The 22,054-nt window shown below is 35.9% G+C and overlaps 1 protein-coding gene across 1 annotated transcript in view; it reads left to right on the top strand.

Annotated features, from left to right (window-relative positions):
• The first annotated feature begins 127 nt into the window (after nucleotides 1-127).
• NBN (nibrin) overlaps nucleotides 128-22,054 on the top strand; it is a 24,177-nt gene continuing 2,250 nt past the window's right edge. The window contains exons 1-15 of the mRNA XM_010006496.1: nucleotides 128-233; nucleotides 1,203-1,336; nucleotides 2,434-2,579; nucleotides 3,949-4,108; nucleotides 5,008-5,111; nucleotides 9,227-9,344; nucleotides 9,606-9,796; nucleotides 10,843-10,943; nucleotides 12,555-12,696; nucleotides 13,133-13,396; nucleotides 13,681-14,155; nucleotides 16,269-16,358; nucleotides 18,242-18,397; nucleotides 19,909-20,022; nucleotides 21,035-21,084. Coding sequence (XP_010004798.1) covers nucleotides 128-233; nucleotides 1,203-1,336; nucleotides 2,434-2,579; nucleotides 3,949-4,108; nucleotides 5,008-5,111; nucleotides 9,227-9,344; nucleotides 9,606-9,796; nucleotides 10,843-10,943; nucleotides 12,555-12,696; nucleotides 13,133-13,396; nucleotides 13,681-14,155; nucleotides 16,269-16,358; nucleotides 18,242-18,397; nucleotides 19,909-20,022; nucleotides 21,035-21,084 — 2,351 coding nt within the window. The remainder of the gene's footprint in view (nucleotides 234-1,202; nucleotides 1,337-2,433; nucleotides 2,580-3,948; nucleotides 4,109-5,007; nucleotides 5,112-9,226; nucleotides 9,345-9,605; nucleotides 9,797-10,842; nucleotides 10,944-12,554; nucleotides 12,697-13,132; nucleotides 13,397-13,680; nucleotides 14,156-16,268; nucleotides 16,359-18,241; nucleotides 18,398-19,908; nucleotides 20,023-21,034; nucleotides 21,085-22,054) is intronic.

Below are 22,054 nucleotides of genomic sequence, written 5' to 3'. Positions count from 1 at the left end.
CGGGCTGCCCCGGCAAAGCTGCCTTGGGCCGCTGTGGACAAGGTGACAAATTCTCTTTACTCTGGGCGCTCGTCCGTGGCTGAGCCTCCGTTTTTCGCGTGACCGCCGCAGAGCACAGCTTCTCTTAATGGGACATTGTGAACTCCCGTGGGGTGTCTTGAGGCGGCGCCTGCGGCCAGTGCAGCAGTCACAGTCCTGCTTTCCTGTACCTGCAGGGCTGAGCTCTGAGGCAGGTCAGCCTCAGGAGTCCCTCCTTTCAGAAGAGATACTGAGTTGATGTTTCAAGGACCGAGTGTGGTAACAGAACACTGGAACAGGCTGTCCAGAGAGATTGTGGAGTCTCCTTCTCTGGAGACTTTAAAAACCGTCCTGGATATGTTTCTGTGTGACCTGCCCTAGGTGGTCCTGCTCTTGTAGGGGGGTTGGACTCTATGATCTCCGGAGGTCCTTTCAAAACCCTAGCATGCTGTGATTCTGTGAATCTCTTACTGCCTGGAAAACTCTTGAGCAAGAGCCAAAACGCTGGTATTGTGGGAAGGTTTTTTTGCCCTATGTTGATAATGATAATTTAATCTGCATTGATTTCAATTAAGAAATATTTCTGGTTCGCTTGACCAGTGGGTAACACGCACCTTTTTGATGTAGTCAAGCCATTCACTGAAAAGACACCACGTTATCTAAATGACAGATACCAAGACTGAGCTAAAGCATAGGCCAGAGACTGAGCTTACCAAGTATTGGTTTGATTTACATTGTGGATCTTTCCGTATTCATTAAGAGGATGTTTTCCTCTGGACCTATTAAGAAGTTATATGAATATACTATGTACCCTCAAAACATTATGTACCCTTAAAACCTGTGTTTTGGAAAAGCTGTCTTTGTGTTGTAATTGTTTTTCTTTATGTAACAATTTTCAAGAAGTAATAAAAGACAAAATAGGGAAAGCACTAGTAGAAATATTTTGTCCTTGGAAAAAGTGTGCCATCATTATTGTAATGGCTTTGTTTATCATAAAAAAGTGTTCTTATTATCATGTACAACACAAGGGAGAGGAGAAGAAAGGTATTTTCTCCATGAACTAAATGCATAATTCTAGTGAGCCTAATAAATGATGCATGGCAAAGTTGAGTTTCAGATACACTGCAGACTTCTGAATGTTTCCTAAGTGCTTTGATATTTTTCTGTCTCTTTGTTTTTTTAAGGCGAGCCGTACCGGCTTTTAAATGGTACGGAATATATTGTTGGTCGCAAAAACTGTGCAATTTTGATTCAGGATGATCAGTCCATTAGTCGAAGTCATGCAGTTCTGACAGTAAGTCGTCCTGAAACAACCTCTGTAAGTAGCTGATTGCATTTTACTACATTATCAATACGCTGTGTGGGTAATTCAGTCTGCCATGACCATGTGTACTCTCATTTTGCTCTCTTTTATGCTTGGAGTAGAACCATTGCTCACCTGGCTTTTCTTAATCTTGATTACGTTTTTCCCCACCCCCTCAGGATTTCTTGCCTTTGTTGCAGAATTTAGTGGCATAATTTTAGTGGTCCAAGCTTCCTTTTATCTCAAAGTGAAGACTTGCTAGAAACTTGTCTTAAAATAATAATAACAGGAAAATGATGCAATTAAATTTGATTATATGGACAAGTTTTAGGTCTCAGTTATGGTAAATGCTTCAATTGCAGCAGGTTTAGTTTGTGTTTCATTCCACATTGTTAATTCTGTATTTGCTTAGAGGACTGAAAATGTCCCAAGGAGAATTAGCAAGCAGCAATTTACTATCACTTATGCATTGCAGTATTTATGGACGTTTTGAAGCCAGTCAGCAGAATTTTCATTTATGTAACCATAGAGTTTGAGATGAAATACATAAAATATACTTGTCCATTTAATACTGCAAATAGTGTATTACTATGTGGCAGAATGTGATAAAACAGACTGACAGTGTTCTCCTTGGCTTGTAAACAATTTGGCAAATTTGACAGTGTCTGACCTCTTCTCAAGGCGCATTGGTGCCACCATGTTCTGCAGTGTGTAGAAGACTAGGGGCGCTTGTGGAAGAAAGTGCGGGAAGGTGACTTGGGCATCTGTGCCAGGGCTGATGGTAGGTAAAAACATCCATAGTAAAGCTCAGAGCCTTGCTGAATTGCACTAGCACGGGCTTTGGGCCAGCAAACAATTGCCTTGCACAGCTTCCAAAAAGACTGAGTGTAAGAAGTACAAAAGTTTTGAAGCAAAAAATGTGTATGTTTTCTTTAATTCCTTCACAGTGAAAACCAGAAGATGAATAGTTACAGCCTCATTGGCCAAAGTATTTAGGATAGTATTTTGTGGGCTTTTTCTTATTTATGTCCTTCATTGATCCATAATGGTAGTAACTAATGGTAGTAATCTCACATTCTGATAAACTATAATGGCTCATTTATGTGTTTCAGAGCCAGTCTCTGTCAGTCCCTATATTAACAGTAAGAGATACATCTAAGTATGGGACCTTTGTTAATGGATCAAAACTTTGTGGCTCTTCCATGTCTTTGAAGTCTGGTGACAGAATCAACTTTGGAGTCTTTGAGAGCAAGTTTAGGTAAGTGCTTTTATTATAAAAATAATCAACTAGAAAATTACAATTTTTTAAAAAGAGTATGTTAGAACTTGGTACAGCTTGGCAAGCCGTACAGCAATTGTGAGTTTTTAGAAAGCAAAGGAGAGAAGTACTATTTTGCCTGTGTTCCACGCCTGCTTCTGCAGTAGTTTTCTATTACATATTTTTATAGTATCATTTATTTTGACACTAAGAGATTAAAGTTTTTAATAGTGAAGCACTGGCATTTTAGAAGATATTTTATAATGTATTGAGTATTATCAGGCTATCTTAGGTGAAGAACAAAATCCTAAAACATAAATTGTTCTAAAGATGAGAGTAAAGTTTAGGGTAGGGAGAACTTGTCTGAGCCCTTGTTAGTTGTTACTAATGGAATGAGAAAAGAACTGAGATAGATGGAAGATGAGTTATGCAGCACTAGCCACTGAATACTTGTTACTGTGAGGTATGTCTGTATTCGCTTTAGGGAACCCAACCTGCTAATATTTCAAATTTGACATGGTAGCCAGTGCTATTTGTTTGAATACATGAAGCACTCCTTGACTTTAAAGTGGCAGGTAAATAGAACAGATGGTAGTGACAATTAAAATGAACATGAAGGCAACAAAAACTTAGCTTTGTCCCTTAAAATTTGACTCAGTTTTGTCACTGTTACTGGTGTGATTTGACAAAAAAAGGCCTTCTCTTCAACTTAGTACAATAAATGGTTTTTGATATCTTAAATAAGCATACCTGAAATGTGGTACAGGAATAATGTCACAGAGCAGAAAGATGTACCAGAAAGATGATCTATTTTTTTTTTTCTGCTTAATAGACTAAATCAAGTCAAATAATGGGATTCTATATGCTGTAATTCCATATGGACATTCTACAAATATAAATAGGCCTATGGGCAAGGGTTATAGCAGTGTTATGAAAAACTTACTTCAACTTGTAATTTATGACACGTTTTTTTTAAATACTGATCTGTTTGTGGACTGTTCTGTTGAGCACACTTTTGCTTTTGGAAGCACACACTCAGTTTCTTCAGATACTCCCTGACCTTGCAGTATTCTTGAAGCACTAATTTTGTGTGATGCCTGTGAAAGACCCAACAGTCCTTCGAAATATTTCAGACATGAAGTGAAAATGTTATTTTTCTTAATAAAAATCAGTATTTACTTTCCTCAGGAAATTTTAAAGCACAGCCTTTGATCTAGGTAAGAGTGTGGGTTTTTTTTAAATTTTCTTCCCCTTCAGATTTCTTTGAGACACAAACATGATAGTTAAGTCAGCTCTGTTCATCATAATATCTAAAGAAGTTACCTGGCTGAAATAACTAAAGAAATTATCTTTTGCTTGTGCTTTGCAGAGTAGAGTATGAACCTTTGGTTGTCTGCTCCTCATGTTTAGATGTAGCTCAGAAAACAGCTTTAAATCAAGCCATCCAGCAGCTTGGAGGCCTTGTAGTGAATGAATGGACAGAAGAGTGTACTCACCTTGTAATGGTATCAGTGAAAGTTACTGTTAAGGTACGTCAAGCTTTTGCATTGCTAGGAAGTCTCTCCTTTTCCAAGTTTAAAAAGAGGTGTATGTTGATGGGAAGCTGGGGGAAAGGAAAATTAAAGGAGCCAATTTTGAATACTGATTTTCATGAGTTGCCTTGTACATTTTTGTAACTTTGGTCAAGACATCAATTGAAAGCTAGGTTGTTGGAAGTAAAACTGTCCTGTTTTTCAGTAGCATTGTTCTTTTTGTTTGTGTGACATTTTCCAAATCTAAAATCTTAAAAAACTAACTCCAGTTAAATTGTATTCCATCCTGTCCTAGTTTTGGCTGGGATAGAGCTTATTTTTTTCTTAGCAACTAGAATGGCACCATGTTTTGTATTTAGTATGGGATTTGGTATGAAAATAATACACTGATGTTTTAAGTTGGACTGAAATCGAGGACTTACCAACTTCTCATGTTTTGCCAGTTTGTGGGTGCACAAGAAACTTGGAGGGAGCACAGCCAGAGCAATGGGTTCACATTAGCCAATGGGGTATTCAATGTCATGCAACATCATACTCAGTGTATAGATGAGGTTTGGCCAGGAAGTCTCTCTCTCTTCCTAGATTGCAGTTTTTCTCTCCTCTGGGGTCATTAGCAAGGGATGGGATGGGTGCTGGTCAGTGTGTGATGAACAGTTGATTGTGCATCATTTGTTTGTATGTTCTATTATTTTTACTAATACTATTTTTCCCCCAATTATTAATTTTAATTTTTTTTACATCAACCCACAAGTGTCTTTACATTTCTGATTCTCTCCCCCATTCCCCATGGCAAGAGTGAGTGAGCATCTGTTTGGTATTATTGGCCTGTGAGATTTAAACTATAACATGGCTAAACTTTTCTCATCCATTAAATATGTATTTTTTTCTCTTTTCAGACTATATGTGCTTTGATTTGTGGTCGACCAATTATAAAACCAGAGTTTTTTGTTGAATTAATCAAAGCTATTCAGTCCAGGCAACAGTTGCCAAATCACAAAAGGTAAATGTCATGTTTTCAGTATCATAGATTTAGATTTATGGGAGTTAGATTATCAAATGGCTTCGAATTTATCTGATCATATTTGGCAGAATATGTGATGTATAGCAACTTTATATGGAGAAGAATGCTTAATATGATGTGCATTTTAATATTCATACAATTTTCTTGCTCTCATCTTTAGACTTACAAAATGAGCTCTTGGAATTGACTATACAGAGATGTTCCTAGCTCTAAATAGGAACTGGTTTTGTTAATACATTTGAAGCAATATTTAAACTCTTCTAGGAGCTGATACTTTAAAATAAAGAATATTGTATTTCTGTAAAATAAATTATGTCAAGCTTATTTCAATGTGTAGACATATTTTCCCAGTATGCAGTTAGTTACTGAGTTTACTGTAAATTTTGGTCAGAACGGAATTAGCTTGACGGGTGAATTCTCTGAAATGTTGTCTGTAACGTTTTCTGGCAGATTTTTTTTAATTTATGGGGTTTTTTTAGTACTAGAAGCACAAGCCTTCAAAAGCTTTGTACAACAATTGGTTGTACAATCTGAAATTTGCTTGGCCTGATGTTACCTAGCTGTGAGGCTGTTGTTACTGGCTGTTGCAGTAACAAGCAAACAGTGGTTTGCGCTTTTGAAACCAGGTGCATGTTGGCCATTTCTTGAATATAAAAGTATCAATGTAATTGAGCTGTTAAGTTCTCCATAAAATAGAACCAGGTGGGTATGTTTCCCTTTCTTAAACATTTTTGTGAAGTACTAAGACCCTCAGAGGAGCTGAGCTGACTAAATGTCAGTGACACTGGCATTACATCCATTATGTAGCTTTCAAAGAGAGAGTTCACCATTGAGCTAAGTAAGGCAGCTGTTGTAATACAGCTAAATATCTATATTTAAAATAATTACAGTATTTTAAATAGGTGATATTGTTAAGATGTAGCTTTTGGGAAGATAATAATTTATTTAGCAGCTGTTTATATTTAGTTTCCAAAAAGACTTTTAGTTTTCACTGGGAATCTGTACATTGTGCATTGTGGCTAGAACTCACCTGAGCTGGTATATCTGCAAGACACGAAATAACTCAGGGTAATACTAGTTGGGATATGAAATAAGAAATGCATGTTGATGTGGTAATACAGGCTGACACTGTTAATTAAATCTTGACTACTACTGTCGATCTGATCCCCCCAAAAAATTTAGGGAAATGTAATCTTTAAAGTTCAAAAAAATTAAATCTTATTTTTGTTTAATACTTAAGACTTCACAGAATTGCAAACCTGCAGTTCCCATATGAATCTGAGGCTTTTTGTGGTGAAGTATATTACCCGAGTCCTCTGGTACTCTCTTGATAACCTACACAAGGAAGAACAAGAACCAAAAAATTTACTAACGGCTGCATAAAGGCAGTCCAGTATGACATAACATTTTATTACAGCAGTCCAGTGTAAATAGTGCAGAGCTTTGAAAAAGTAGGAAAGTAACTGAGCCTTTAACAGAAACTCATCAAGAATAGAAATCTATTAATTAAAAGATTCAAGACTGTACAAGGTCTCTTCTGGATAATGGTGTTACTATTCAAAGCTTATGGGGAGAAAGTACAAGTAGCAATACAGGATTCTAAGACAGAAAAAGACTGTGTTGCCTTCTGAGCTTTGATCAGCATTGGATAAGTATTTCAAAGGAAAATCAAAGGTTTCCTTGAAGAGGAGATGTTCAGTTGAAGTTTCTTGCTGAAATTAAAAAGCAGAGTTTTGAAATGTATTTAGAAACTGTAGTACCGTTCCAAAGTAATGGCCACTGATGTTTCTCCCTTTTCACTTATCCTTTGGTCTTTCAAGATGACTTTGTTCCCTGTATTTTTCTTAGACTAATAACTGTCTCTTCAGACATCAGTATCGGAAGTCTTCTGGCCTGATAACTAAAACCTGAGCCACCTTAGTTTTTATAATTACTAGGCATTGTCATTTCTATTACAGTTTTAATGCAGCAATATTTTGTGACAGACTTTAACAGGTTGCTGAAACCTATGAAGTACTCATTTTTCAAAATGTGATGGTTTTAGGCTGGTCGATTTAAATTTTGTACATAAAGCCTCAGGAATGGACTGTGAAGAACACAAAAGAACAAAGATTATTTTAAACTACCTGTCATCATTTAGTACATTTTAGCTTATCCTAATTTAATTTTATATTTAGAAGCAGTAGAAAATTTATGCTTATTCTTGTATTCAGCTGTAAGTATGTGAATATTCAGTGTCTGAAGAGTGTTTGTTTACAGATGAGGCATTTTTTTCAGAAACTTAAATATTTCAGTATTTCATGGATTATGTTTCTGGCCTAGAAAAATTTAAAAACATACCTATGTGTATGTATGCACACTTGGTATATATGTAATTTATTCTGTTGTGAAACCAAACTTCAGGAGTGTATTTCAGCATCTTTCTTTTTACTGCACAAGAGTATGAGAAGGATGTATAAGTAGCAGTCAGAATAAAGATGTGTAGGTCTGTGATCAGCCAGAGTACATACCTAAACCACTGTTTAGGCACAAACATAGTGTAGTACAGTTAAAATCAACCTATATGTGACCTTCTTTCTAGCATGTGGCTTCACCTCACTCTTGTCTGTACTGCTGTAGTAATGAGTAAATGGCTCTAAGATCCTGTAAATACTATTGTGAAATTATGAGTTAAATGCTTGTCTTAAATCTAGAGGCTTTTTATTATGTGGGCATGCTATTGTAAATTGAAGCAGAGATCCCAGGCTGTGACAAAAAAGAAGAGCTACATGGTAGAATTTCACTTGTGCCTGATCGGTTCCCCAGCTGACCTCCTGGTTTCTTTTCTCATATTGGACAAAACAACTGAGAATCTGCAGGGTGAATCAGTTCTGTTCTCTATCCCACCAGCAATGAAAGTGCACTTGCACTAATACAGGTTAGGAGTGGATCTGCTGGAAAGCAATTCTGAAAAGAATCTGGGAGTCCTGGTAGATAGTAAATTATCCTTGACATAGCAATGTGCCTTGTTGTCAAGAATGCCAGTGGAATCCTGGGTTGCATATGGATGAGTGTAGTCAGTAGTCAGAGGTAATTTTCCCCCTCTTCTCTGCCCTAGTGAGATCACATCTGGAATATTGCATCCAGTTCTGAGCTCCCCAGTTCAAGAGAGACAGGGAACTACTAGAGAGAGAGTCCAGTTGAGGGCAGCAAAGATGATTTGGGCATTGTAGCATCTGTCATGAGGAAAGGCTGAACGAGCTGGGACCCTTTAGCCTGGAGAAGGCTGAGAGACCTTATCAAGGGGTATAAGTTTCTAAAGGGTGGGTGCAAGGAGGATGGAGCCAGACTATTTTTGGTAGTTCCTGGTGACAGGACAAGGGGCAACGAGCACAAGCTGGAACATAGGGAGTTCTGTTTAAATATGAAGAAAAACTTGTTTATGGTGAGGATGACAGAATGCTAAAACAGGCTGCCCAGGGAGGTTGTCCAGTCTCCTTCTCTGGAGTCTTTCAAAACCCGCCTGGATGCAGTCCTGAGTACCGTGCTCTAGGGGATCCTGCTTTAGCAGAGGAGTTGGGCTAGATGATCTCTAGAGGTCCCTTCCAACTCTCACAATTCTGTTATTTTTTTCTGTTGTTTCAGTAGGCTATCACCTAGTTTCTTGGTATACAGTTTCTTGATCCAATAGAAGAGAAGGAGGGGTGGCTGTCCCCACCTGAAGGGTAAAGGAAGCAAGATGGCTAATTTTGTGTGGAGTTTCGCTGTCAGCTAGAGTAAGTCCAGAGTGAGATTGCAGTCCCATTTGTCAGTACTGTTAGTGAAGAATGTGGATTTGTGTACAGTAGATGCTCCAAGTGGAGAGGTTGAATACATTCCTGAAAGTGTTGTCCTCTTAGTTACTAAAGTAGAAAGTCTTGATCTGAGTTTAAATGTTGAGAAATTAGAGGTTCTGTTTCTTCTTAACAATCTCTTGAAAAAATATTTATATAAATATTTTTACCAGAGCAATACAGTATCTTAAATTCAGACCTTTACTCTAAAACAGAAAGGACTGTGAGTTAGTACTGATCAATAAATCTGAATTTTGTAACTTGAATTTTCTGTTCTTGCAGCTTTCATCCTCCAGTTGATGAGCCTTCCATTGGCACTGAAAAACTGGATTTATCTGAGCATCATGAAAGGAAAAAAATATTCAGTGGAAAAACTTTTGTATTTCTTACTGCCAAGCAGGTAATCAGGCTTTACATTGCAAAAATATTGCAGGAGTAGCTGAGCACAGATTCTGTTCTGTGTGAATTCACATTCATTTCGGGTTCCATCAGGAAAGCAGGATTTCTGTGTGTTTGTCTTCTTACAATACAGGGGGTCAAACAGAACACATCACATCTGTATGTGTATTAGTGATATGCATTATGCTGATAGCTCATTATGCTGATATTTCTAAGCTGAGTTTTAAGATATTTTTTCTTTTATTTTGCATTCCCTTTTTAGCACAAAAAACTGGGTCCGGCAGTTGTTCTTGGAGGAGGGGAAGCAAAATTGATGACTGAAGGAAGAAAAGAAACTTCTTTACTTGCTTCTCCTGAAGTTTGTGTTGTTGATGTGGGGTTGACAAACTCTCAGATCCTAGGATCTGACTCCATGAGAAACTGGACTGATTCTATTCTGACTGTCTTGCAAAGGTGCAGCATTGTTCTCTTGTAGAGTGGTAGGGTAATTTCAGAGTTTCTGCAGAGATTTAGTCATGGTGTTTACATATGTATTTAAACAGTAGAATAATGCTTATATAGAGGGAATTTTCTTAATTGCTTTAAGTGTTTAGCATAGTAATCAAAATTTCAAGAGGCAGGAAAGAAAGGAATTGGTAGTTCTGTGAGGATTTGATGGGGTTTTTAATTTCTTTTTGTTTGGTTTTTTTGGAGGATGCAGTTGTACAATAATTCATTGTAATGAAGCTGCTTTGAAGTTACAGCAAGTGTTTTTTTTTTTTATTCAAAAGAAGTTTGAATTTAATGTATCCTAAGAATGGAAAATGTCAGCTATGGATTTCAACAAATTGATGTATTTAATGGAAAAGAGATGAGGTGGCACTTTGAGGTCATGCAGTTCATTGCTGTCTAATTATTTGCATACAATTTTTTTGAAGAGCAGCTTCTGTTTAATGAAAATCAGTTTTTCTTTTAGTGGTAGGTTTTGTTTGAGAGGGCAAATGCTGTTTTATTAAAACAATGGAAGAAAACAAAATCCCAACTCTCAAACTGAGACCTAAACCTAGTTCCTCTGAATTTTCTGCTGAATAGAGAAAATCATACTCAAGCTCTCATGACTGTAGTATTTAAGAAGTGTTTGTGTGCCTCACTGACTTGGAAGAATTGTTTGAATCTTTCAAATCACATTTCTATTCACACACATTTTTTAATCAGATGTAGAGCACAATTGGTTAAATGCCCAGAAATAAGGTAGAGAGAGATGCATTGGCTAGATTACTGGGAACAGACAGTGGCAACAGTAGCACAAAATGTGGAAGTTCATACATGTATGACATGGGTATAATAATGGTAATTATGCTGACTTACTGTGTTGTGAAAAATTCTGATGTAGTCTTATGTTTTTTGAAAGAAGGAATGGAACATTTTGTACTCTTCATATCTGGGCCTATTCATCTTTGAATCTGTATTGAAAAGTATTTATTATTTTTTTTTTCTTTATTTTATTTGTGTATTAATAGCAAGGATCTCAGGTCTATTCCTGAGGCAGAAATTGGATTAGCAGTTATCTTCATGTCTACAGAAAAATACTGCAACCCTCAAAAGCAGCCTGGCAACAAAGGTAATTGGAGCAAGGGTAATAATAAATTAAAAACATTAAAGAAGCAACATTTCTTTTGTACAGGGGCATCAATGGCTAATGTTCTTGTGTTTGGTTTTGCAAGACCAATAAAACAGTGTAACGTTGATCTTGAAAGAAACACTACTTTAAAACAATCTTCTGAAGTTTACATTTACATTAATGGCTACTGAATTAATATGTATGTGGTTGTCGGAAGTCCACACTATCTTTTATGAAAAGACTGGGGTAATAAGGAGATAGAAGACGAATGTTAGAAATTCAGAGAATAAGAGTGGAATTAATTTGTAAAGAATTGCTTTTATTATGCAGAAAAAGCAATTTGCTTTAGGGAAATTCAAATCGTGCCTCCCACCTTGTCAAAATCAAGCATAATATTGACAAACCAAAGTAAAAACAAAGAGACATGATTTCTGCATTTGCTAAAGTATATAGTTTAGTTGTGGACATTCCAAGTCTCAACTTGGAATTTAACTTATATTTGCTAATACAGTAGTAATAAAAACCTTTGAGTGACAGAGGTTTAATAATAAAAAATAATAATAAATAATAGTAATAAAAAACCCCCATAATTTCGTCTTTGCATACTGACAACTCATTTGTCTCTACTTACTCAAAATGTATTCTGAAGAGAGAAAGCTATATATATATGCAGTACTGGCAGAGCTTTGAAAAATATTTTGGTTGAGTAGTATTCTTGTATGAATAACTTTTATATGATCAGTTGTCTATCCTGTTAGTTTAAAAACAATACAAAACAAATGGATTTTCAGATGAAATTTAAAGATATTGACCCTGCAGACATCTGAATAAATCAGAAATGCTGATTCTTGTTTGCAATCTGAATGATGCAATTGGATAAAAATTATTCTTTTAAAATAAATTGCATAAAATGATTGTGTATCAGGCTTTTAAAACTATGTTTACAGTTTTTTTGCTAAGAGGAAACAAGTGCTATTGTTTGAGAGTTACAAAAAAACCCTAGTAAATATTAGTATCCTCTGACTTAAGTATATGAAGACGAAGACAAGTGAAGGGGCTGACTATATTAAATATGTTGTACATGCTCTTCTTTCTGTTTTGTGATGAAATAACATGAGTAACTAAATAGAGAGCATGAATTATGTTTTAAGGCAATCCCCTGACTATGGAGAGTATGATAAATTTTCTGTAGAATACATTATATTTTTTTATAGCAAATACTGGTTCTGTATTAATAGAAGCAATCCCAAATGTAATCATCCAATGTTAGAGATCATAATAAAGCAGTAAATGTTAGGGTTTGTGTTCTCTGATAGATTTGCGTAAAATAAAAATTATGTAATTTATTAATTTCATTACGTCCATATTGATATGATTTCCCATTATGCTTCATTTCAATTTAAGCAAAATATTTAAAGAAAAATTAATCCCAGATTATGGTATTTTAGAACTGTTTCTTTCTAACAAATGTACTTAATTTTTTAATTAAAATTGTTTTAAGACCTTATTACAAAAAGCACACCTGATCAATTCCTGTTGTGTGGTAATACATTCAAGGAAACACAGATTTTATATTAATGTTTTAATTCTTCTCTTGTATTGATCTTGCAGGTGCAACTAAAAGTACTCCTGCACCAGGTGTTGCAGGACAAGCCGTTTCTCAGAGTTTGGGTGTGGATGAAATCATAATGCCAACTGCTGCAGATAACAGCACAGCATACATAGCTGACACAGAAGTAGAAGAGCAGACATGGTAAAGTATTCATGAGCATAGCTTCTAAGCTAATACTTGCAAATAAAGTAATCTTGTGGCAGTGGAACAGTATCATTGCTGTGGACAAAGATACACAGTGTTTGAGAGGAGTCTCACTAAATTTCTGTCACTTGTCTGCAATGAGAGGATTTCTCTTTTAGAGGGGTAGGTAACAGAGAACATTACATAGGACTTAAGATTAAGATACAAATGTAGATGCTGGCATATTTGATTGTCTTAACTACTACAAATTTTCAAGCATTTCACAATTATAAAAATATATTTATTGTAGTGGATTTTACATTTTGTTTTCTTGCACACCTACATTGTTTATAAAGTACAGGTGCAGCTTTTTAAAAAAGTGGTATTCTGCAGTGTACCTCCGTGATAACTTCTTGTATGTCTATTTAATTATTTTTTTTTCTCTTCAATGTAGTATGGAGTTAGAGAATACTCCCCAGACGGACAGAAGTGCGATAAAAGCTTTCCAGGACACAACTGCTGTGAAGAAAAACCCCAGCACAAGTGGCAGTGTAAATGCAGGAACATTGGTATCTAGAGTGAACAAAACATCTGGGTTTAGTCAAAAAAGCTATCCTGTCTCACCATCTAAAATTTCACAAGCTGGTAAACCTAGTGAGAGTGCTTCACGTCATCAGTCTAACTCAATTACAAATTACTTCCAGGTAGCTAGAAAAAGGTATGTAAAAATATTCTTGACATTACTTCTCTTTTTGTTGTGATAGTGCTGTTTCTGGAAGATAATTCTAACTGAAGCAGTGTATATTTAATTCAAATCATACTTAAAATGTTCATTTTTAGATTATTTTTTTTAGAATGGCAAACTTTTCCTTAAGGCTACTGAAGTTCCAATTTCACAATATACTCACTAAACCCCAGGAAGCTGTTACGTTGTGGATGCAGTTAGTCCTATTCAAAAATGCTTTTGTAATTTCTTTCTTTTGTAATTACTTTCTGACTAAGGGAAAGAACTGAAGAAGGGGAAGAAACATCTGTACCAAAACTAGCAAAGGTGGAGGAAAGGTCATTGCCTGTTTCCAAGTGCACTGAAACTGCGGCTTCATCAGTGTGGAACAGTAAAGTAGAACAGCATCAAAAGGAATGTAACACTCTGGACCAGAAGCCAAATTTTGAATTAGAAAACACAGGTACAAAGCTTACAATGGAAAGTGGTAAACTAGCAAGGGATAGAACAGACACTAAAATTACTTCTAGTGAAAAGCATGCACCAAGGAAGAGAAAGGAGTTTGATGAATTATCTGAAGATACAGAGGCACTAGAAATTGTGTTTGGAAGCAGAAACCTAGACTGGGAAGATCAAATGACAGACCATGACCAGGAAGCTCAAGGAAGTATACAAAAAAGAAGATGTTTGGAAGCCAGAGGAAGCAGAGTTCAAGAAGTAAATGTAAAGCAGAGAGAGGAGAGTAAAATATGGGTAAGTCATATTCTCCGGTGCCTGATCTTGAAATTTACAATTGTCCTAGAAGGATGCAAATTGCTTAATGCTGAGGCTGCCTGCATACAGAAAGTGACTTTGTAAAGTTTGTTTGCTTAAAACTATTGAATAATTCTTAATTGAAATTTGACATGATGTACCTATTACATGTGAACATTGCAGTGTTATACCTATCTTAAGTTTTTTAATTCTTCAGGACATTGTTTATTTGTGAATTCAAAGCTGCTTGTGTTCTGAAAGTTAACCTCTCTTTTTGCTTGAAGTACTGTAGATAGAGCAGTATAGTATATCCCTGGTGCAAGAAAAGCTTCTGATATTGTATGTTGTGTTAATTATCATGTTGATATTTTTACTAAATTAATACTAAATTGTACTATATTTATGTGACAAAATTTCTGAATAAACCTTTAGTTGACCCCTTCTGTTGAATTCCACAGTGGTGTCCAACATCTTTTGAGTCAGAATCTTTGTGTCATATGAAAGATTATTAAAATTCCTGTATGAGGCAATGCAAATCGCTCATGTCCTCTTAAAAAGAACAAAAATGTAATGAACAAAACGAAAACATAGCCTGTGATTAGTTTTCTTGATTATTTCTCTGGCTTTGGTTTTGAGAATAAGGCAGTTTTCTAAGATAAATGAAGAAAACAATGGATTTTAAGTTACTGTTAAGTAGCCAGTTTGTTTGGGGAAAAAAAAAAAGCAGGTTGGTAGATTAAGTGTTGAAAGCTCTGTAAAAATAGACTTAACAATGACGAGGGGATTAGCACAGAAGGAACAGGTTTAATTTTCTTCAGTTAAAATATACTGTCTAGTCAATTTTTATACAGTGTAGGCTGTGTTTAAATACTGTAACAGTAAAGTTGGAATATATGATTGAGTGACTGGCATTTGCAAGATACCTTTGATCAGATGAGAATTACTAATTGTGCATCCTTAGACCAGTTTAACACTGTTCTTGTGCTACTTTACTGGAGCTTGTTTCTGGCAAAGTGTGAATTTTGAACTTTGTTACAATGCTATTTTTTTGTTACTAATATGTAAATTTTAAAAGACAAGTAAGTCTTTAATTGTAGAGAATCTTTGTTTATTGCTCTATATAGTATCAGGTAAGAGGTACTTTCTTATCACGTTTATATTAGTGAGAGACAAAAGTGGCTGCTTGGAATAGTCACATTTTTTTATGGCCTGGGAACTTTTTCTAGTCTAACTTTGTGTCTGGATCACGAAGGAAAACAAACCATTATGCATAACTAAACTGTTATTTTATCAAATGTGCATTTAAAGACTTTTGCTGAAAAGAAGTCTTTGAGTAGTTTAATATTTTATTTATGTAAATTACATTTCCAGTGGACCAGGAAGAAAATTACATTATGAAGCTCCACAGGCATATTTGTTATTTATGTTTTTAAGTATAGATGCATGTTGTGTATCTGGCAAGTCAGAAAATGTGAGTAACTGACTCAAAACCTATAGGGTGCATAAAGCTCACCTGATTTTTTTAAGCAACTGAAAATAATTTATGAAAGGCAAGTCTGGTTTTAAACTATAGGAGGAAAGCAACGTGCAAGATGCTTTCAAACTCAGAAAGGCTTTGGGCAGCCCTGTCTGGTATAAGGTGTCCCTGGTCATAGCAGGGAGGTTGGAACCTCATGATCTTTAAGGTCCCTTCCAAACTTAACCATTCTATGATTCTGTTCTGTGATTCTCTGCTTTCCTCTCCTAGTCATGAGATGTCCTTTGTGCACACATGTATGCTTACCATATGAAACTGAAAATGCTACTTTTCTTTTCAGAAGTTTTTTCCACAGCCTGGCAGGTCTTTGAAGACTGTACACATGGACAAAACTTGCTACTGATATAAGAAATAAATGAGAGAATAATAGCAATTTTCTTAATAGAAAAAATCCCAATTGTTAAGATTGTATATAAAATAATATAAATTTGAAAGTACAGTGCAGTTTATTTTCTGCCTAAATATTAATATTGATTTGAAAATGCTTGTTCCACTGTAAAAAGCAGAAAACAATTTTCAGTAATTAAATGTGCTTTAATTTCAGTATTACTTTTAAAATAATTTTTAATCAAATAGAATGAAGAGGAACTTGGATCAATTCTAACTTCAGAAATGGAAAGTGAGATCAAGCAAGAGGCACCAGTCTTGGTAAGAAACCAGTTAATTCTAAGTTTGAACACAAAACTTTGAGAAGCATTAAAAAAATTATTAAAAAATTTGCTTTTAAGAACATAGTATTTGTAGATCCTATTTCAGAGTCAAGGAGGTTCTGAAGATTGTACTCCTTAAAATAGTCACATGTAAATTTGAATAGTACAATCCAACTAAGTGTCTGTGAACAGACAGAACTCTTGTCTGATCTAAGGAGATGACAATAGAAAGGAAGTGATGGACCATTGAGAAAATAGATGTAATGTACACTGATTGATAGTAGTGTGCAGACTGTTGTAGGTGAGGGGGAGGGAGGAAGGATTGTTGAGAATGGCAGAAGTGAAGGGAAATGAGATTAAACAGAAATGAAATGGGAAGATTCTGAAGAGATAAAGGAGAGTGTAGCCAGCCAACAAGGGATAGAATAAAACCTTTTCACATACATCTAAAAAAACAGTCCAAGAAAAAGGAATGTTGTGCAGGAATACCGAAGTGCAGGGTCAGCTTAGATTAAGGGACATTTATTTTATACTTTTCTATAGAACAATGGTACTGCATCTGGGCTGGAGTTGTCAATTAAGATAGCTTAATGTTACTTGTGAACTTGTCCTGCACCCAGACCTCCTGTTTAGTCCACACAGGTCTAGCTCCAGGCAGCAAAGTGTCCTTGCAAACTGGCTGACACATGAACATTCTCATTGTCTGTGTTTAGGCAGTTGTTCTATCGCCCAGTAACCCCTCCCCACCTGCAAAGGGAAAAAAGGAGGCGTGGGTTGAAATGAAAACAGATTTAATAAAATAATAATAAAGAACTGCTATTATTCCCAATACTAATATGAAATACAAAGTTATACTCAGCCCGTGTAGTGGCTGTGAGCTGTGTGCTCCTAGCAGTGAATGCCAGACATCAAACACTGTGAGCACTGCAGCTCCAGCCAGGGCATGATGGTCATAGCAAACAGGAGATAAGGCCCTGGGAGGCAGAAGGATGGCTGAGATGTTCCAGAAACAGTGAGTGGCAATTGAGGAAGAGCCCTGTCCCCAGCAAACTTAACCATTGATAGTGGAAGTGGTTTATGGTATGGAATACTCCTGGTGGCCAGCATGGGTCAGCTGCCCTGCATTTGGCTCCTCCCAGCCCTAGCACCAGGCCAGCTCAAAAGCACTAAAGACCCTGATCGCTGTGGAAACCCACATCCCATGGCTGGCCACAAACTACAGCAAAGTGTCTTATCAACTGTGTTCTCACAGAATGGGATCCTGCAGTCTTCTCAGAAGTTGAATCTTCTGAAAACAAAATTGATGCTGTAGTTCTATCCTAGCAAAACCAGGATGCTCATGGATAAGAAAAAGTTGTTTCATTGATCATATCCATCTTAACAGTCCTACAGTTGGCCTCAGTGGTAAATCTGTAGGCTAAACTTGAGCTAAAGATGTTCAACTTTGTGTTCCTTGGAGTTTCTTTTAGACTAAGCATACTTGGCTAAATTAGTTCAGGTAAGAGGCAAGGTGGAAGGGAGAAGTAAGTAATTCCTAGATACTAGTTAAATTGAAAAAAATATTTTATTTTTTTTTTACTTGAAGCTTTACCTTAAAGTAGAATGCTGGTGAAAATTAGTTACATTGACATAAGATCCTGTCTTTTCAACAGTTGTAAATATGAGAAAAATAAATTAACTAAGCTTCCACCTCTATTGGTATCATATAAGAAGGCCAAGGAGTACATCTATCTTCTGGGCTTCTAGCACTGCTACTGCTTCGTCTCACCTTTTTGGTATCCTAACGTTTGCCTCAGCTGTGCTCTATAATTTCTTTCTCTGAAGTTTGTATGGTTAGATATACTGTATATATGTCCTTTATACATTTGAAGCCTTCCTTCCTTTTTCTTCCTACATCAGAACCACAACAAACTTCATGATGACTCTAGCAATCTTCCTAGCAGACTTCTGTTGACTGAATTTAGATCATTGGTTGTCAGCCATCCAAGACAGGACAGTCAATTCACTGGCAGTACCAGCTACGGGGGAAAGAAAAATTTCAAAACGTTCAGAAAGGTTAGTGTGTATTTGAAATGGTCACAAGATGGCGCTGTTTAAAAATACTAAGAACTATTACCTTCAGGTTGTAGAAATACGTTATAAAATATTTCTTTTTAAATTGATAGTAGCTACAGAACGGAACCATTTAATCACCATATTATACTGTTAACAAATATGTTGCTAATTGACTGAAGAAGTACCAAGCTGACAAAGAGTTACCTTGTGCAAGAATATTTACATACTTGTGTTCTCTGTTATAAGCTGTTACTTGGAATAAGTCGTTAAGTGATGCCTACCTGTAACTCCAAAAGCTAGCAATTTGACTTCTCCAAAGACCTATCTATAAAGCATCTGCTGATTCAGTGTCTTGTACTTTATCTAATAAATCTTGGATTTCTAAACAGAACTAAGTATGTTATCTTACAAAAGTAAGATAACTGCTTGCTAGGGTTCTGAAAATAATTTCAAGAAGATCCTTTGAGTTCAATGTAAATCCACCACTTCAGCTCATATTAAAAATGGTTTAAAACATATATGGTATAAAATGATGAGAAATTTATTAATGTAGAGAATGAGAGTCATATAGTGTGACTTTCATCTTTCTGGGAGTTTGCTCTCATTTGTAGATAACATTTTTAGTTTCTGATAGTATTTTCTTCTCCACTACTTTGTAATAGATTCTTACGTATTCAGATGATAAAAGAGAATCTATCAGGAAAAATCAGTTTATGTTTTCAAACTTAATTTACTATCAGATTTATTTAGCATACGTAACTCTTCAGCTCTTTTTTTTTGTTTGTTTCCTTTGGTAAAAGGAGGGAGTAAATAGCTCTCTATAAATGCTTTTTTCACTTCAATATCTTTTAAGGATGATATCCAATAATCATAGAATCATTAAGGTTGGAAGGGACCTTAAAGATCATCAAGTTCCAACCCCCCTGCCATGAGCAGGGAATCCTACCACTAGATCAGGTTGCACAAAACCTCATCCCAACCTGGCCTTAAAAACCTCCAGGGATGGAGCAACAACAACCTCCCTGGGCAACCCATTCCACTACCTCACCACCTTTATAGAGAATAATTTTTTCCTAATATCTAACCTAAAACTCCCCTCTCTCAGTTTTAAACCATTACCCCTTGTCCTATCACTATCTTCTCTGATGAAGAGCACCTCCCCAGCTTTCCTGTAGGCCCCTTTCAAGTACTGGAAGGCCTCTATAAGGTCTCCCCAGAGCCTTCTGTTCTGTAGACTGAACAGCCCCAACTCTCTCAGCCTGTCTTCATAGCAGAGGTGCTCCAGGCCTTTGATCATCTTAGTGGCCCTTCTCTGGACCCGCTCCAACAGGTCTAGCTCTTTCTTGTGCTGAGGGCACGAGAATTGTACACAGTATTCCAGGTTATTCAAAGAAGATAGACTGATTTTGTTCTGTGATACTTGAGTAAACTTTCTGAATTTGTTGAAACAGACCCTTTATTTGCAGTGTACTTGCCTTGTATTGCAATGGTAAGAATTTATTGTCCCACAGGTAGCTTATCCAGGGGCTGGACAACTTCCATACATTATTGGAGGATCAGATTTGATTGCTCACCATGCTAAAAAGAATTCAGAGCTAGAAGACTGGTTAAGGCAAGAAATGGAGGTATGGAGTTATTTCTTGAAGATGATCAAACAAAACTTGAATGATGTATGTGGTCATACCAACCAGTGGTCATTACAAAAATGCTTTAGATTTGCTTTGTTTTTAAATAAAACCTCAGCCAGTTACCTGTCCAGACATAAGAACATACACATTAGAAGAGTTACTCAAAGTCAGAGGTGAATGGTAAGGTTCATCTTTTTGCTGCTTATTTGAATTAATTCTGTATGCAACATTCATACAATCAGAAATATTAATTTAAAGCAAAATCAAGAACCTAAAAGAGAATTATCTTTTTATTAATAAGAAAAATAAGCATTATGGAAACATGTTACTTCTAAAAATCTGACAGGGACTTAGGAAGAACTCCTGTATGGTTAGCTGGGTTCAAAGTGCTCTATGGTACAATTGATATATTACACTTAAACAGAACAGAAAATTCCTGAGTAAAATTCTGTTGAAAGAGATATAGCAGGAATAAATCTAATTTTTTTTCTATTATAACAATCATAACCTTTGTATGCAAAAGTTCTAAAAACTACTGTATTTTATCACATAGTTCTCTAGCACTTTTGTTTCTAGTATTTTTTTTTAAACAGTTGCTGATGAGTCATATATTGTTTCCACAACCTGATCAAGGTCCTGTTTCATCAACACTTTTTTAATATCTGATTTTTTTAATCCTTGGGCTTATAGAATGCTAATTAAAATTCTCTTTGCACACTAATATTCTGATAAAATTTTTCCTATTTCTTTATTGGTGCTTAAAAACCAAAAAACTTATTTCTAGCCAAAACTGGTATCTTGGACAAACTGATCCATTCCGTTAGTTGGGAGCAGTAACCAAACTTGAGTAGGGAAATATGTTACCTGATGTGAATATGCACTGAGTTGAGTACTTTGAGAAAAATTATTTCTTCAGGAAAAACAGTGCTAGTGCAGGAATATATAATTCCTGTAAATGTTTCATTCGCTTCATCCTAACATAAAATATTGAATAACCTTATTTTCTCAGGAACAAAACCGACATGCAAGAGAAGAATCACTTGCTGATGATCTCTTTAGGTAAGAGCTTTATGTTTGTATTTAGAAAATGTGTATTCTTTGCAGCACGTTTTCTTTTTTTTTTTTTTTTTGGACAGATTTCAGTTTTGTAAAAGACTTTTCTGACTATTCTTTTCCAAATTCCATGTATGGAATATACTCAAAAAGACTCATCAACTCCTCAGTTTTTTTAAGCCTTATACTTCAAATTTCATTTAGGCTTTCTTATTTGTTTTTAGTAAGGATATTCTCAAATGTTGATATTTCCTATCTCCTATGCACAAGCTTGATTGTTGACAAAGCCCAGAAGAGATTCAAGTTTCAGGCTTTCCACCATTACCATTTGCTAGAGCTTAATGAAGTGTTTTGATCTTAAAATTAAGTCAGTCATCTGAACTCCCAAGAAAAAGTGATGGGGTCTGCCACTTTTTCATTCTGGCTGCGGCACTTTTGTGTCCCTGGGCTGAATCACTTGAGGGAGCTAAAGCAACATAATCCTAGTTCTGTGAAGAGGTAATTGTCAGGGCTGCTTTTTTTAATTTATGTTTTTTTAATCTTTGAAGTAACAATTCCCAGAAAGTGAAACTAATTTTTTTAAAAAGAACTAAGTATGTCCTTCAGTGTGGCCCCTCTGTGTGTCTAGTTTTTGAGACCTTAAACTGCTTTCAAACCCAATCATAATGAAAGTGCTGCTGCCTTTTTTTACTTGTTAGAATCTCCCTGAATGCCTTACCATCTTTCCAGTTTTCAGACTGAGGAGAGGAAGCCTTTTTACACCGATCACTCTGTGCTGCTGGCATTGTAGTAGAGTCATTAATTCTGTCTTAATCAGTGGTTACATCACAGGAGTTTTTTGAGAGATTTCGTTGGCAGGTCCAAGTTCACCTTGGTTATTTGCAATTGCCTTCTGCTGTAAGTCATATGTCCCCTTAAATACAGTCTGTTTCAGCATTTTTCTTTCAATCACACTTCATTTGTCTATTCTTTCCCT

Source organism: Chaetura pelagica, unplaced genomic scaffold (assembly GCF_000747805.2).
Source record: "Chaetura pelagica isolate M959 unplaced genomic scaffold, ChaPel_1.0 scaffold76, whole genome shotgun sequence".
Lineage (NCBI taxonomy): Eukaryota > Metazoa > Chordata > Aves > Apodiformes > Apodidae > Chaetura > Chaetura pelagica.
Note: the sequence above shows the minus strand (reverse complement) of the source record. Positions and strands in the feature narration are given on the sequence as shown.